General features: G+C 41.8%; 1 protein-coding gene across 1 annotated transcript; it reads right to left on the reverse strand.

Annotated features, from left to right (window-relative positions):
• Window positions 1-945: 945 nt before the first annotated feature.
• Window positions 946-13,911, reverse strand: LOC308164013 (aurora kinase B-B-like; the record flags this gene model as incomplete). Its single annotated transcript, XM_080538179.1, is given in 15 exon segments — window positions 946-1,119; window positions 1,299-1,469; window positions 1,473-1,481; window positions 1,485-1,512; window positions 1,732-1,880; window positions 2,853-2,991; window positions 3,300-3,519; window positions 3,819-3,999; window positions 4,179-4,353; window positions 4,573-4,721; window positions 5,720-5,858; window positions 6,174-6,362; window positions 6,652-6,697; window positions 13,661-13,748; window positions 13,855-13,911. Coding segments are annotated over 15 exon segments (1,914 nt in total).
• Between the last annotated feature and the right edge of the window lie 786 nt (window positions 13,912-14,697).

Raw genomic sequence — 14,697 nt, forward strand, 5'->3', positions numbered from 1 at the left:
TAGTTAACTTAGCTAGCAGAGAATGAATGGCTGGCTACGCTGGAGAATCATCCTGTATTTGGACTGATCTGATCTCCTCGGGCTATGAAGGTTTTTTTTTAATTAATTTGTCTTTTTCTTTTCGCAGAATAAAGAGAATAACGATCCTGAAGTGCTCCTAAGACCGGTAAGGGTTTCACCTCCACCGATATGTGTCAACAACTATAACAACTGACATAATGTAGCTTAGCTACTTCTTATTCCATTTCACATTTTAATGACTATCCAACATTAATTACTGGGCTTGCTTTCTCCTACTTCAGCATTGGCACCATTGGTTTCCTATGATACTTTTTGAAACGCACCGTCTCTTTCATGTTATAAGCTTTGACACCTCAGTTCAGCTTTAACATGTGTAAACTGAGTCTGACTCCATTAAAATAACTTTCTTTCAGATGTTTACTGTATTTACACTGTGTTGCCCAGTCAATAAACATGTTTCCTTATGACTTCTAACTTCTCTGGGCGTGAGACACACGCATTTCAACCCACGTTAGCCCAATATTGCTAGCTTATAGCAAGGAGTCTGGCTAATTAGATGGTAGACTCGCCAGCCAATGAGGGGGCTCATCACGAGTGCTTCGCCAACCAATCAGGTAGCGGTATTGCCCTGCCTTCCCCTACCATCCTAGGTTTCGCAAATTCGCCACCCGGACGCATGGACACCATATTTGGTTCGACACCATAAGTGGTCAAATGTAATGTGTATACTCAACATGCACTTTTCGTTTTTAACATGAACGTTGTTTTATATTTGTTTTGTTTTTTAAATCATGCTTTATTAAAATATTATTTTTTGTTTTAGCATGTGCTCATCTTACATTTGTAAATGGAATGTTGACAGAAAAATCTGAATAAAAATTCACACAATAACACGACCCGGGGACGAAGGCAGGGTGCTTGTCTTTAGGGTTTCTTGGCAGTGCAGACTGGGGGTAGGACCCGCCGTGAGTTGGCTCGCACCCATGGGTGGTCAATCACACTCTGCAGGGGCAGACGCATGGCCGGGCTGTAGCAGAGGAGCTTTGAGATCAGGTCCCGCGCCCCATCAGACACCACCTTGGGGAACTGCAAGTCCACCTACAACCCAGGGAATCAGTAATCAGTCAGTCTCACTATCTACAACAGCCTTGGTTGCATATCTATATCCATTGCAAGGGAGATGTAAAATAATGATTTCATTCTCAACTTGTCAGCAAATGTTTCTAAATGACAAAAAGACATTCTTTTCAATCCGTCTCCCTCCAAAATATGCGAACCTTTGTGATCCTCTTGTACGTGTCAGAGTGGCTGGCAGTTTCAAACGGGGGTTTTCCAACCAAACACTCGTAGCAGAGTACCCCTATGCACCACAGGTCCACCTTTTCGTCATGGGTGCGCCCCTCAATCATCTCTGGGGGAAGGTAGTCCACGGGGGATAAATAAAGTATTTATCTATCTATCTAGTCCAGTGTTCCACACATCGTATGGCGTCTAGAGGGGGGGGGGTAACATACGGTTGTCTACAAAGCACCACTGTCTCCACATAATAGAAATACACCTTAACTCAAAACATTAAGGGGGGGGGGGGTGTTAGATTTGCAGTGAGTGACTGAGAGCGTAAGCTAGCCAGCCGTGACCAAGACCTTGACTGCACAGCACACATCGACTCAGTCCAGTTTGCTGCTGGAATGGGTTTCAGTGACCTCTCACCTCAGGGACGGTGCGTGGACGGACCAACCGAAGTCAGCGATTTTCAGCTCTCCGCGGAAGCCGAGCAGGAGGTTCTCTGGTTTGATGTCACGGTGGATCACCTTCCTCTCATGGCAGTACATCAGCGCATCCGCCAACTCCTCCATGTACTGAAAAAAAGGCCATTTGCAGATGTTAGATCACTTCTGGTCAGCTTTGAACAATACATTTTTAATCAAATTAAAGACATGTCAAACCTCATGTGCCTCGTTCCCAAAACTGGCCCAAACTTACTGAGGCCATAATCAGGCCATAATGCCAGCCATGGTAACTCAACTGCGTATACAACATCCTGTTACAAACGTTACAATTCGAGGGATTGGATAGAGAAGAAAACCAATAGATTACTCAGAATTTAGATTTTTTGGGGGGGGTGAAATCTGCACTTATTTACGACTTATTTTCCAGACTCGCATTGCAAAATTATCTCAAATCTGTGATTGGGTTTTTCCAGAGCAAATTAAACACATATGGCTATTTAGGAATGAATAAACATGTATATTAGTGGAGTGCCTAATGAAGTGGCTGAATTTAGCAAAATGGTGTTACAGTGAGGGAATTAGCAATAGGGAGATAGCACGATCATTTTAGTTTCATCATCTTATACGGTTTAGATCAGTGCAGTTTCGAAACTAGGCAGTTTCATTTCAGCTGTTGCATCGTCTTGGCTTAAGAAATGACAGGGCTGTGTAAATCCCAAATCCTCTCACCTTCTCCAACATCATCATAGAAGATCAGAGGTTCCTCCACTGGGACCATCTTATAAATAACATTTTTGGAGGAGGCATGGTGTTGAGGAAAGACATTTCGTGAGCTCAGAATTATAAGGTTCTATCTCCGTTTAGGGTAGTTCAGAGATATTGAGCGTCAAAGTTTTTACATTCCATTATGTTTTGTGAGATGGAACCTTTGTAATTACTAACTAAAAAATGTAAACATTTTAAAAAATAACACCACACAGGCATTAATAAACACCTAATGGATCAGATTATGTAAAAAACAAAATGTTGACCAAATAAGGAGATAGAACCTTATAATTCTAACGTCACGATTTGCGATTCACACATGGACACTGCTTTTACCGTGGCAGTGCGCTGGTCATCAAAGCGCCCAGCTCGCTGCAGCTCTTTATACATCTCCCCTCGGGGAGCGTACTCCAGGATCAGGAACACCCGCGTGCGGTCATAGAAGTAGTTGTAGAAGCGCAAGATGTTGGGATGTCTTGAGAAAGGGGAAAGAAAGTTTAATTCACTGACCTTCGTAAATACATAAACATTTGGTTATGTTAAGCAAGAATTGTGTTCACAACAAAAGCTGGCTGAAAGCCACTTGCTAGCATTTAGTTAAAAAAATTGTTTACATAGTCTCTAGACATGAATGCATCCTAGCAAAAAAATATATATAAAACGAGTTATTTAACTGACATAGGACAAATATAGATGTGAATGGCTATCAAGGCAACACAAAGGCTGAGGAGATTTAACAGACAGGATTCCATCACAAGGTCGTGAATTAAACTCAAAACCGACCTAAGATGGGACTGGATCTCGATCTCCCTTCGCAGCTGGTGCTCGACACCCTCTTTTTCCATCTGTGACTTGAACAGAACTTTCAGCGCCACAATAACCTTGGTCTGTTTTTCCCGCGCCAGGTACACGTTCCCAAACTTGCCCTTCCCCAGGGGCCGTCCGAAGTCAAAGTCTTTGATGGTGAATTTACTGTTTAAATAAAAAGCACATTGTTGGAAACCTAAACACAACACCAGGGAGATTCAACCTTTACAGAATAGGCCTACGGTTCTATTTAAGACAAACATCTTCCACAAACAAACAAACAAACCATCACCCAGTCATCTCCCTAAGTGTCAGTGATGTAAACAATGACAGAAGACATGAAATGCACAGAGCAAAATACCTCACATTAGAATATTCTTAAATCCTTGTTATCCGAGTCATTTTTAAGCCTTTAACAAGACATGAGTGTTGTGGGAAAGCATGCTTACTGGGGAGGTGAACTAGAAGAGGAACTGACAGGCTCCCTCCCAGGACCTGTGGGGAAATGGGGATACACAGTGCAGACTGGGGGTAGGACCCGCCGTGAGTTGGCTCGCACCCATGGGTGGTCAATCACACTCTGCAGGGGCAGACGCATGGCCGGGCTGTAGCAGAGGAGCTTTGAGATCAGGTCCCGCGCCCCATCAGACACCACTTTGGGGAACTGCAAGTCCACCTACAACCCAGGGAATCAGTAATCAGTCAGTCTCACTATCTACAACAGCCTTGGTTGCATATCTATATCCATTGCAAGGGAGATGTAAAATAATGATTTCATTCTCAACTTGTCAGCAAATGTTTCTAAATGACAAAAAGACATTATTTTCAATCCGTCTCCCTCCAAAATATGCGAACCTTTGTGATCCTCTTGTACGTGTCAGAGTGGCTGGCAGTTTCAAACGGGGGTTTTCCAACCAAACACTCGTAGCAGAGTACCCCTATGCACCACAGGTCCACCTTTTCGTCATGGGTGCGCCCCTCAATCATCTCTGGGGGAAGGTAGTCCAGTGTTCCACACATCGTATGGCGTCTAGAGGGGGGGGGGGTAACATACGGTTGTCTACAAAGCACCACTGTCTCCACATAATAGAAATACACCTTAACTCAAAACATTAAGGGGGGGGGGGTGTTAGATTTGCAGTGAGTGACTGAGAGCGTAAGCTAGCCAGCCGTGGCCAAGACCTTGACTGCACAGCACACATCGACTCAGTCCAGTTTGCGGCTGGAATGGGTTTCAGTGACCTCTCACCTCAGGGACGGTGCGTGGACGGACCAACCGAAGTCAGCGATTTTCAGCTCTCCGCGGAAGCCGAGCAGGAGGTTCTCTGGTTTGATGTCACGGTGGATCACCTTCCTCTCATGGCAGTACATCATCGCATCCGCCAACTCCTCCATGTACTGAAAAAAAAAGGCCATTTGCAGATGTTAGATCACTTCTGGTCAGCTTTGAACAATACATTTTTAATCAAATTAAAGACATGTCAAACCTCATGTGCCGTGCCTCGTTCCCAAAACTGGCCCAAACTTACTGAGGCCATAATCAGGCCATAATGCCAGCCATGGTAACTCAACTGCGTATACAACATCCTGTTACAAACGTTACAATTCGAGTGATTGGATAGAGAAGAAAACCAATAGATTACTCAGAATTTAGATTTTTTTGGGGGTGTGAAATCTGCACTTATTTACGACTTATTTTCCAGACTCACATTGCAAAATTATCTAAAATCTGTGATTGGGTTTTTCCAGAGCAAATTAAACACATGGCTATTTAGGAATGAATAAACATGTATATTAGTGGAGTGCCTAATGAAGTGGCTGAATTTAGCAAAATGGTGTTAGCTTGGCTAACATGTGTTGTTACAGTGAGGGAATTAGCAATAGGGAGATAGCACGATCATTTTAGTTTCATCATCTTATACGGTTTAGATCAGTGCAGTTTCGAAACTAGGCAGTTTCATCTCAGCTGTTGCATCGTCTTGGCTTAAGAAATGACAGGGCTGTGTAAATCCCAAATCCTCTCACCTTCTCCAACATCATCATAGAAGATCAGAGGTTCCTCCACTGGGACCATCTTATATATAACATTTTTGGAGGAGGCATGGTGTTGAGGAAAGACATTTCGTGAGCTCAGAATGATAAGGTTCTATCTCCGTTTAGGGTAGTTCAGAGATATTGAGCGTCAAAGTTTTTACATTCCATTATGTTTTGTGAGATGGAACCTTTGTAATTACTAACTAAAAAATGTAAACATTTTAAAAATAACACCACACAGGCATTAATAAACACCTAATGGATCAGATTATGTAAAAAACAAAATTTTGACCAAATAAGGAGATAGAACCTTATAATTCTAACGTCACGATTTGCGATTCACACATGGACACTGCTTTTACCGTGGCAGTGCGCTGGTCATCAAAGCGCCCAGCTCGCTGCAGCTCTTTATACATCTCCCCTCGGGGAGCGTACTCCAGGATCAGGAACACCCGCGTGCGGTCATAGAAGTAGTTGTAGAAGCGCAAGATGTTGGGATGTCTTGAGAAAGGGGAAAGAAAGATTAATTCACTGACCTTCGTAAATACATAAACATGTGGTTATGTTAAGCAAGAATTGTGTTCACAACAAAAGCTGGCTGAAAGCCACTTGCTAGCATTTAGTTAAAAAATTAGTTTACATAGTCTCTAGACATGAATGCATCCTAGCTAAAAATATATATAAAACGAGTTATTTAACTGACATAGGACAAATATAGATGTGAATGGCTATCAAGGCAACACAAAGGCTGAGGAGATTTAACAGACAGGATTCCATCACAAGGTCGTGAATTAAACTCAAAACCCGGGTACCGACCTAAGATGGGACTGGATCTCGATCTCCCTTCGCAGCTGGTGCTCGACACCCTCTTTTTCCATCTGTGACTTGAACAGAACTTTCAGCGCCACAATAACCTTGGTCTGTTTTTCCCGCGCCAGGTACACGTTCCCAAACTTGCCCTTCCGCAGGGGCCGTCCGAAGTCAAAGTCTTTGATGGTGAATTTACTGTTTAAATAAAAAGCACATTTGTTGGAAACCTAAACACAACACCAGGGAGATTCAACCTTTACAGAATAGGCCTACGGTTCTATTTAAGACAAACATCTTCCACAAACAAACAAACAAACAAACCATCACCCAGTCATCTCCCTAAGTGTCAGTGATGTAAACAATGACAGAAGACATGAAATGCACAGAGCAAAATACCTCACATTAGAATATTCTTAAATCCTTGTTATCCGAGTCATTTTTAAGCCTTTAACAAGACATGAGTGTTGTGGGAAAGCATGCTTACTGGGGAGGTGAACTAGAAGAGGAACTGACAGGCTCCCTCCCAGGACCTGTGGGGAAATGGGGATACACAGACAATGAATTACACAAAGAAAGTCTGCTGTGCCATCTGAAAAATATCAAAAGACTGCACATGTAGAATGGTTTATGATGGCAGTGCCTACCTGTGATGGCATTTTTGTCTGCAGCCTCTGGCCGAGGGTTCGCTAGAACTTGCTGTGGACCCTGACCCAGTGGAGTTGTAAGCTATCATCAAAACATACACCCAGCGTTAGACATAACATGGTAGGACAGCATTATAGAAATGGATGTTACATTTACATTTTTGGCATTTAGCAGACACCTTATTCCAAAGCGACTTACAAACGGTACATTCAACTAAGCAAGTGAATCATCAATTCACCAGTTGTTGAAGAAACAATGAAAATTCAACGTTAAACGTGTAGATTCAGAAATGCCAATACTATGTAAAGAAATGAATTAAGTGGGGTAAGTCTCCACATGTTAAAGTCGGATTGAGGTTTCAAGCTTAACATATGATGTGAATTGTAAACGTGCATCATAGGAAACCAATGACATCTCATAGAAACCTGTTAATTATTACACCTAATAGACCTCAAATGCTTAGAGTTTAAAATGTCTGAACACTATAAAAACATCTGAAAGAAAGTTATTTTAATGGAGTCAGACTCAGTTTACACATGTTAAAGCTGAACTGAGGTGTCAAAGCTTATAACATGAAAGAGACGGTGCGTTTCAAAAAGTAGCATAGGAAACCAATGGTGCCAATGCTGAAGTACGAGAAAGCAAGCCCAGTAATTAATGTTGGATAGTCATTAAAATGTGAAATGGAATAAGAAGTAGCGTAGCTACATTATGTCAGTTGTTATAGTTGTTGACACATATCGGTGGAGGTGAAACCCTTACCGGTCTTAGGAGCACTTCAGGATCGCTATTCTCTTTATTCTGCGAAAAGAAAAAGACAAATTAATTAAAAAAAAACCTTCATAGCCCGAGGAGATCAGATCAGTCCAAATACAGGATGATTCTCCAGCGTAGCCAGCCATTCATTCTCTGCTAGCTAAGTTAACTACACGAATGGCACTTTACCGGAGATCACTAAATGCTGCAAAATGTGTATCTAATCAAATAAAATTCTTACCTGCATGATGCTGAAATAGCGGAGTAAAAGATGTGACTAAAACACCATAAACAACAATGTGAACCAATGGCCAGACTAACTTCTCTGTGTTCAACTGTCCTCCTGCTGTTGTTGTTGTTCAAGTATATCCAGCTGCATCCTACACGCGCATCACCCGGACGCATGGACACCATATTTGGTTCGACACCATAAGTGGTCAAATGTAATGTGTATTAACATAACATCTTCAAATCTTTCCACATTCTTAATAGCATCGTAGGTCTAGGTCTATTAGTACTAGGCCTATAATACTTTATGCATGAAATGTAGGCTACCAAGACTGATTTTCTTATTTACTTCATAGACGCATTGTCGTTTGTAATTCTTGCGTTTAAGATATCAATCCATTAGATCATGATCATCTCTTTTGTTTGTACAATTTTCAAGAGTACGTGACTCACTGAGAAGAATGGACCCTGATGGAACGGCGAGGGGAACGATAGGCTGTTAAGGGGGGGGCAAGAAGGTGCGAAGACCTAAACGGTTCCAAAGTTGACTGAACCTTAAAATTCTTTAAAGTTGCAATGAACTCGCCAGGTGAAGACAACACTTTACCTCTACTAGTACAGCCGTCTCCTGCATCTCCATGTTAACCTCTTGGGTTGGGTTTAGTTTGGTAACTTTGTTGTCCATCATCATCTGGTACTTGACCTGGATTGGTTGTTGCTTCTGCTGCTGCCTGCAATGTTGACAAAGGCCCAAACCCTCAAAATAATTAAATCAAAGCGAAATAAATCAAAATCTTCATGTTTTGCAGCAGTTATGATTAAACACAAACACTCCTATCAATGTCTTTAATCCATTAGCTATTAACTATTGTCTTATTGAACGTGTTATGTAATTTTCTTCTTATATTTGCTTTTATTCATTGTCATTTTTATTTTCTTACTATGCTCCTCTTGCTGTATTTTTAAAAGAATGAATGTAAAGCACTCTGTATGTAAAGCACTGAATTATGTAAAGCACTGAATTGCCCCCTGTTGTATGAAATGTGCTATACAAACACACTTGCCTTGCCTAACTAATGTAAACCTCTGTAAACCGTATGAATCTTAGCTGGCTAACTAACTAACTAACTAACTGACTAACTACCTAACTAACTAACGAACTAACTAACTAACTAACTGACTAACTAACTACCTAACTAACTAACTGACTGACTAACTAACTAACTAACTAACTACCTTACTAACTAACTAACTAACTAACTGACTAACTACCTACCTAACTAACTGACTGACTAACTAACTAACTAACTAACTACCTAACTAACTAACTGACTAACTACCTAACTAACTAACTAACTAACTAACTAGTTAGCAGCTAGCTTGCTAACTAACCGTTATATGTCGTTAGGTGAGTAGGGTTGCTATGCTACCATTGGTTGCCACGGTAACGTTGGTTGTAGTTTAGCATTTATCACATAATATGATAATAACACATAATAACAGACATATTATTCACTGTTTATCAACCAGATATATACACATATATATACACGGCCACTTACATAAACGAGTGTGGCCTAGCCTAGCTGCTCGTTGCTGATGTTATTTCAGAAATGCAGGTTTGTATTGGGACAGAAAAACAAAAACGAACGAAAACGTTCAAAGTTCTTGTGGTTGCGTTCGTAAACTCGCTCTGACATTTGATCAGAACTCATGGAATGCCTCTTGTCCAATCAAATGACTTGGTTCCTTTGTCACGTTGAACCCAGTGTGCGCTCCGGCACTCTCAGAGTGATTTTACGAACGCAACCTCAGTGAGTTGTTTCTTCTATGGTTGTTACTTGTTACCGGTTACCTGCCTAATGAGCGTATTCTTGTTTGGGATTGTCAATGTCTCCATGTAGAAGAAGAGCAGTATTATGTATGCATCAATGCAATCACGATTCCCAGTTGTTAACTGACCACTAAAACCCATTAAAACCCATTGAAACCATTAAAACCCATTTAAATCATTAAAACCCATCTTTTTAATATTGCCTTTAAATTACTAAATGGTTAAATGATGATTACATAAAGATTAAAGCATTTGAGCTGCAACGTTTGCAGGAAAAGTGCTATACAAATAATGGTTATTATTATTATTATACAGTTTCTCCTCCTGTCTTTTTAAAAGATTCCGACGTCATCAACTGGAGCCGAAAATAACAAATTTCAGTCGTTTGATCGCATCTACGAAGCGCAGCGTTTGCGCCGATTCACAGATCTGCACCGCATCTAGACCGCCTCGTACTTCAGATGTCAATGTAACTGAAGCAAACACGATGTGATAGTCTGTAAACCTGCGCCTCCTCCGCCCAGTTACAACACTCACCAACCAGGACACGCGGAGACTGACGTGAGAGCTCCTGGATGCGAATTTGCGAAACCTAGGATGGTAGGGGGTGGCAGGGCAATACCGCTACCTGATTGGTTGGCGAAGCACTCCCTCATTGCCCCCTCATTGGCTGGCAATACCGCTACCTGATTGGTTGGCGAAGCACTCCCTCATTGCCCCCTCATTGGCTGGCGAGTCTACCATCTAAAGCCAGACTCCTTGCTATAAGCTATAGCTTGGGCTAACATAAACGGCTAACGTAAACGCTAGCATGCGGCGTGTGAACGGGTTGAAATGCACGCCCAGAGAAGTTAGAAGTCATAAGGAAACATGTTTATTGACTGGGCAACACAGTGTAAAAATACACAGCTTCATAAAATAAACCAGAAACACTCATTCTGCAGTCTGCATGTTTTATTCTGATATTAACCACCCACAAACCATATTACTGCATAAGCAACCACACAGGGGAAATACAGTATCAAAGGAGCAGAACATTTCAGGAACATTTCAGAACTTTAGGAGTTGTTTAAACTTGAACTCTCTCTAAACCTCAGTGAGGACCTGGGACTACTATAGATTATAGTTACAGTGAGTATAGCTGTGTGTTACAATGTAAAATAACTACAAAGTTAGAGAGGGTAAAATAACAGTATGATTTAAATCAAACTCTGCCGGAACTGAAACCTTTCTATGCACGTGTCATTGTCACGCAGAGCCAAGCTTCCTGCATGAAGACGACTGGCACTTCCTCTGAAAGTCCCCCGATAGCTAACGTCTGTCCAGCTGAGTACAGATTCACGCCAGACTATATACAGTGGGGGAAATAAGTATTCAACACATCAACAAGCCGCCTGCTGCAGCTGCTGCCTGCCTCATACCATGTGCACACCATGACACATCTCAGACACGGCTTCGCTGGCCGTGTGTGTGTGTGTGTGTGTGTGTGTGTATTTGTTTATTATTAGGATCCCCATTAGCTGCCACCATGGTGACAGTTAGTCTTCCTGGGGTCCACAAAAATAACAATACAAATGAAATCAATAACAACACAAATACAAACAAATGATTACAAAGAACAGACAACAGAGAACAGAGTGTAATTAAAAGAAAATTAAAAGAAAATGGAAGAAAATAACTAAAACTAAACTAAAAACTAAAACTAAACTAAAAACAAACATTTTCATTTACATACACCTTTAATATACATTAGGGAATGTCAATTTCTCTATTTGCCAAGTGTTGTTTTACTAAGATTTTGAAACGTGTGTGTGTGTGTGTGTGTGTGTGTGTGTGTGTGTGTGTGTGTGTGTGTGTGTGTGTGTGTGGATGTGTGGATGTGGATGGGTGGGGAAAGGAAATATAAAAGAGGAGGTAGTAATGACAAGACTAAGAATAGGGCATAGTAACTTGAACGGAACTCTACATTATAGGATAGCATCCATCTGGACTATGACTTATTGTCAGGTAAAAGAAACAGTTTAACATGCACTTGTTAACTGCAGGAAATATACGTCAGAAAGAAAGGAAATGATGGAGGGACTGAAAAGATAGGGACTGACGAGAAGGTTTGGAGTGTGGTGGAGGTGGACAGGGCAGGAAGGGTCAGGTCAGCTTTCTCAAGAGAACAGGACTGATATGGAAAAGTTGACAAATCGGACAATGTAGGAGTTAGCTAAATCCAGAAGATGGCAGTAGTGCAACGTTAAGAATGCAAGCTGCCATGCCCTGCGGTGGCGTAGCGGTCTAAGCACTAGCCACTAGTGCAAGCTGCCCACCGGGGACTGGGATCGAATCCCGGTCTCACCAGACCCGGATATGGCCGAGGCACACAGGGAGCGGCATATTGAGCGGCCGCTCCCGAGGGCGGTATAGGACTATTTCCGGACAAGGATCCGTCGCGCAACAGCGCCCCCGGGGTGCCGGAATAACGGTTTCGGGCTCGAGGAGCCAGTCAGCTAGTCTGCCTGGCGATCTCCTCTGGGGCTGCCGGCCACGGGGTCGTGCGGCGGATCCTACGCAATAGGCAGGGGATAATTGGATGCTAGGTTGGGTTCAATTGGATACCAAATTGGGTGAAAAAGGGATAAAATCTGAAAAACAAATAAAAAAAAAGAAAAGAATGCAAGCTGCCATTAAATCCAACAGAAGAAGAATAAGAAAATTATATTAACCTGTATGTAGTCTACCCCTAAAAAGGTTAATATGTATGTATGTATGTATGTATGTAGGAGACAGACTCCTGATTAGACCATAGAGGTGTTGGAGTCTGAGATAAGTAAGTAAATGCCAACATACTAGTCTTTACATGCAGAGTTGATGTGTGATGTAACCTTTTGATGAACTTTTTTTTTTTTGATGAACCTTTTGAACCTTTTGTAACCCCATTGATTGCAGTAGCGGAAATTGTTGATTTGGCCTGTGAGAATTCTTCTGTGGATGTCACCAATTATGAGTCATATATTTTGGAGTTAAACTAATGTGTAACTATAGGCTAATGTGTTACTATCACAAATATTTGTCCCTAAAATTAATAAGAGAGCAGGAAAGATCATCGGTGATCCTTCCCACCCTGGTCACCACCTCTTTCAAAGACCTCCATCCGGAAAAAGGTCCCCCCCATCACACACACACACACACACACACACACACACACACTAGAAAAAAAATATTTGATGTGTGAATCCGTTCCCTCGATTTAGTAAATCTGTTCCCTCGGTTTAGTAATTTGTTAGGGTTAGGGTTAGGCCCTACGAGCCAGAACGATCGCAAGGATTCTAACCCTAACCCTAACCCTAATCCTTGCGATCATTCTGGCTCGTAGGGCCTAATCCTAACCCTAACTTTAACCCTAACGAATTACTAAACCGAGGGAACGAATTACTAAACAGAGGGAACGGATTACTAAACCGAGGGAACGAATTCACACATCAAAAAAAAAAATCTACCATGTGACACCAGGGGGGCTCCGTACTGTCTCTCCAGTATATATATATATATATATATATATATATATATATATATATATATATATATATATATATATATATATATATATTTTTTTTTTTTTTTTTTTTTTATTAATTAATACGTTTGCTACGACTGGTGGATTGATGACTCACTTGCTTACTCAAATGTACTGATTGTAAGTCACTTTGGAATAAGGCGTCTGCTAAATGCCAAAAATGTAAAGTGGTTACACTCACAGGAACAGGGTTGTCCTTCGCCGTGGCCTCCCAGTCGTCCTGCCTCGGAGTCTTCCTGTTCGCCGCTACAATATGAAAAACAAGGAAGCGAATGTGAAATGACGTATATTCATATATTCTTATTATATAACGACTTGTCCCCCTATGAGTTCACGGATTACTGTGAGGCTGTTTCAGCTGCGAAAGTGACTGGTATTGAGATTGCGGGAAATACTTTTTTACTAGACAAGGAAAAATTCTAACGCGCAAATCTCTAACTCAAGACTCTCCGGTAATTTACGCACCAGTCGTCCAGGCCTGGTCGTAGCTCCAGGGGGCGATTTTGTCCCTGGGGGCAGCCGGGATGGGGGCGGCCGTGCCCACACAGGAGACCTGCAGGACAGAACAGGGGAGGTGTGGCATCATTCATGGCTGCATGGTTACAAAACACTGGTATAACTGCAGGGACGTGTGTGCTAATAGTGATGGTTACACTTACAGTAGGGCTGTCCTCCGTCAGCCGCTTAGCAGCCTGTAACCGGTCAGATGTCTGCATAAGGTTGGCAATCCCCTTATGCTTACTTCTCCTCGATTTGCCACTAATATTATATATATTATCATCCATGTCTACAATATGAAAAACAAGGAAGAGAATGTGAGATTATGTATATATATATATATATATATGTGTGGTGGCCTGGGAAAACCCGTCGGATGTCGCTGGCGTTCGTTCGTGGCAAAGAGCAAATATAGATGGAAATCGCGATTTTGGCGATTTTGATATTATGTGGTATTCTAGTACTTTGAACTCCATACTACATTATGGTGAATAAACATTTTAAGAAAACAAAAGAGAAAGTACTTATTTGTATGTTTTTGTGGCGGGTAGTTTGCTAGCGAAACAACATCACGTTGAACGTGTCTCATTCTCAGTTAAGCAACGCACGCACACATGAGCGAAAGGAGAGACGATACTTCCACCTGTGTTATTGCCAGTTTACTGATGCTCACAATAAGCATAAAGTAATAACATCTTAACTAGAAGACACACAAATGGATCTGTCCCTCGCATACCGACGAGGCAAGCAGACTACCACCGCATCACAAGCAGACTAACGAGACCGGCCGATCTGCATAGGCTCCTCCCCCGACCCGGAGGAGAAAGGGGAGGATTTCTCCCCTTTCACTTTTTTTGACATGCTACATTAAAATGCTCATAACTTTTTAAAATAAAGGGCTATCTCAGTCATTCAACCAGTTATGAATAGCTGAGAACTTCTAATTTATGGAAATATAAAAAAATGAAAATGTCAAAATGCCACCATGTGAAGGGTTTTCCCAG

This window comes from Nansenia antarctica (genome assembly GCF_963989245.1).
Source record: "Nansenia antarctica genome assembly, chromosome: 8".
NCBI classification, from domain to species: domain Eukaryota; kingdom Metazoa; phylum Chordata; class Actinopteri; order Argentiniformes; family Microstomatidae; genus Nansenia; species Nansenia antarctica.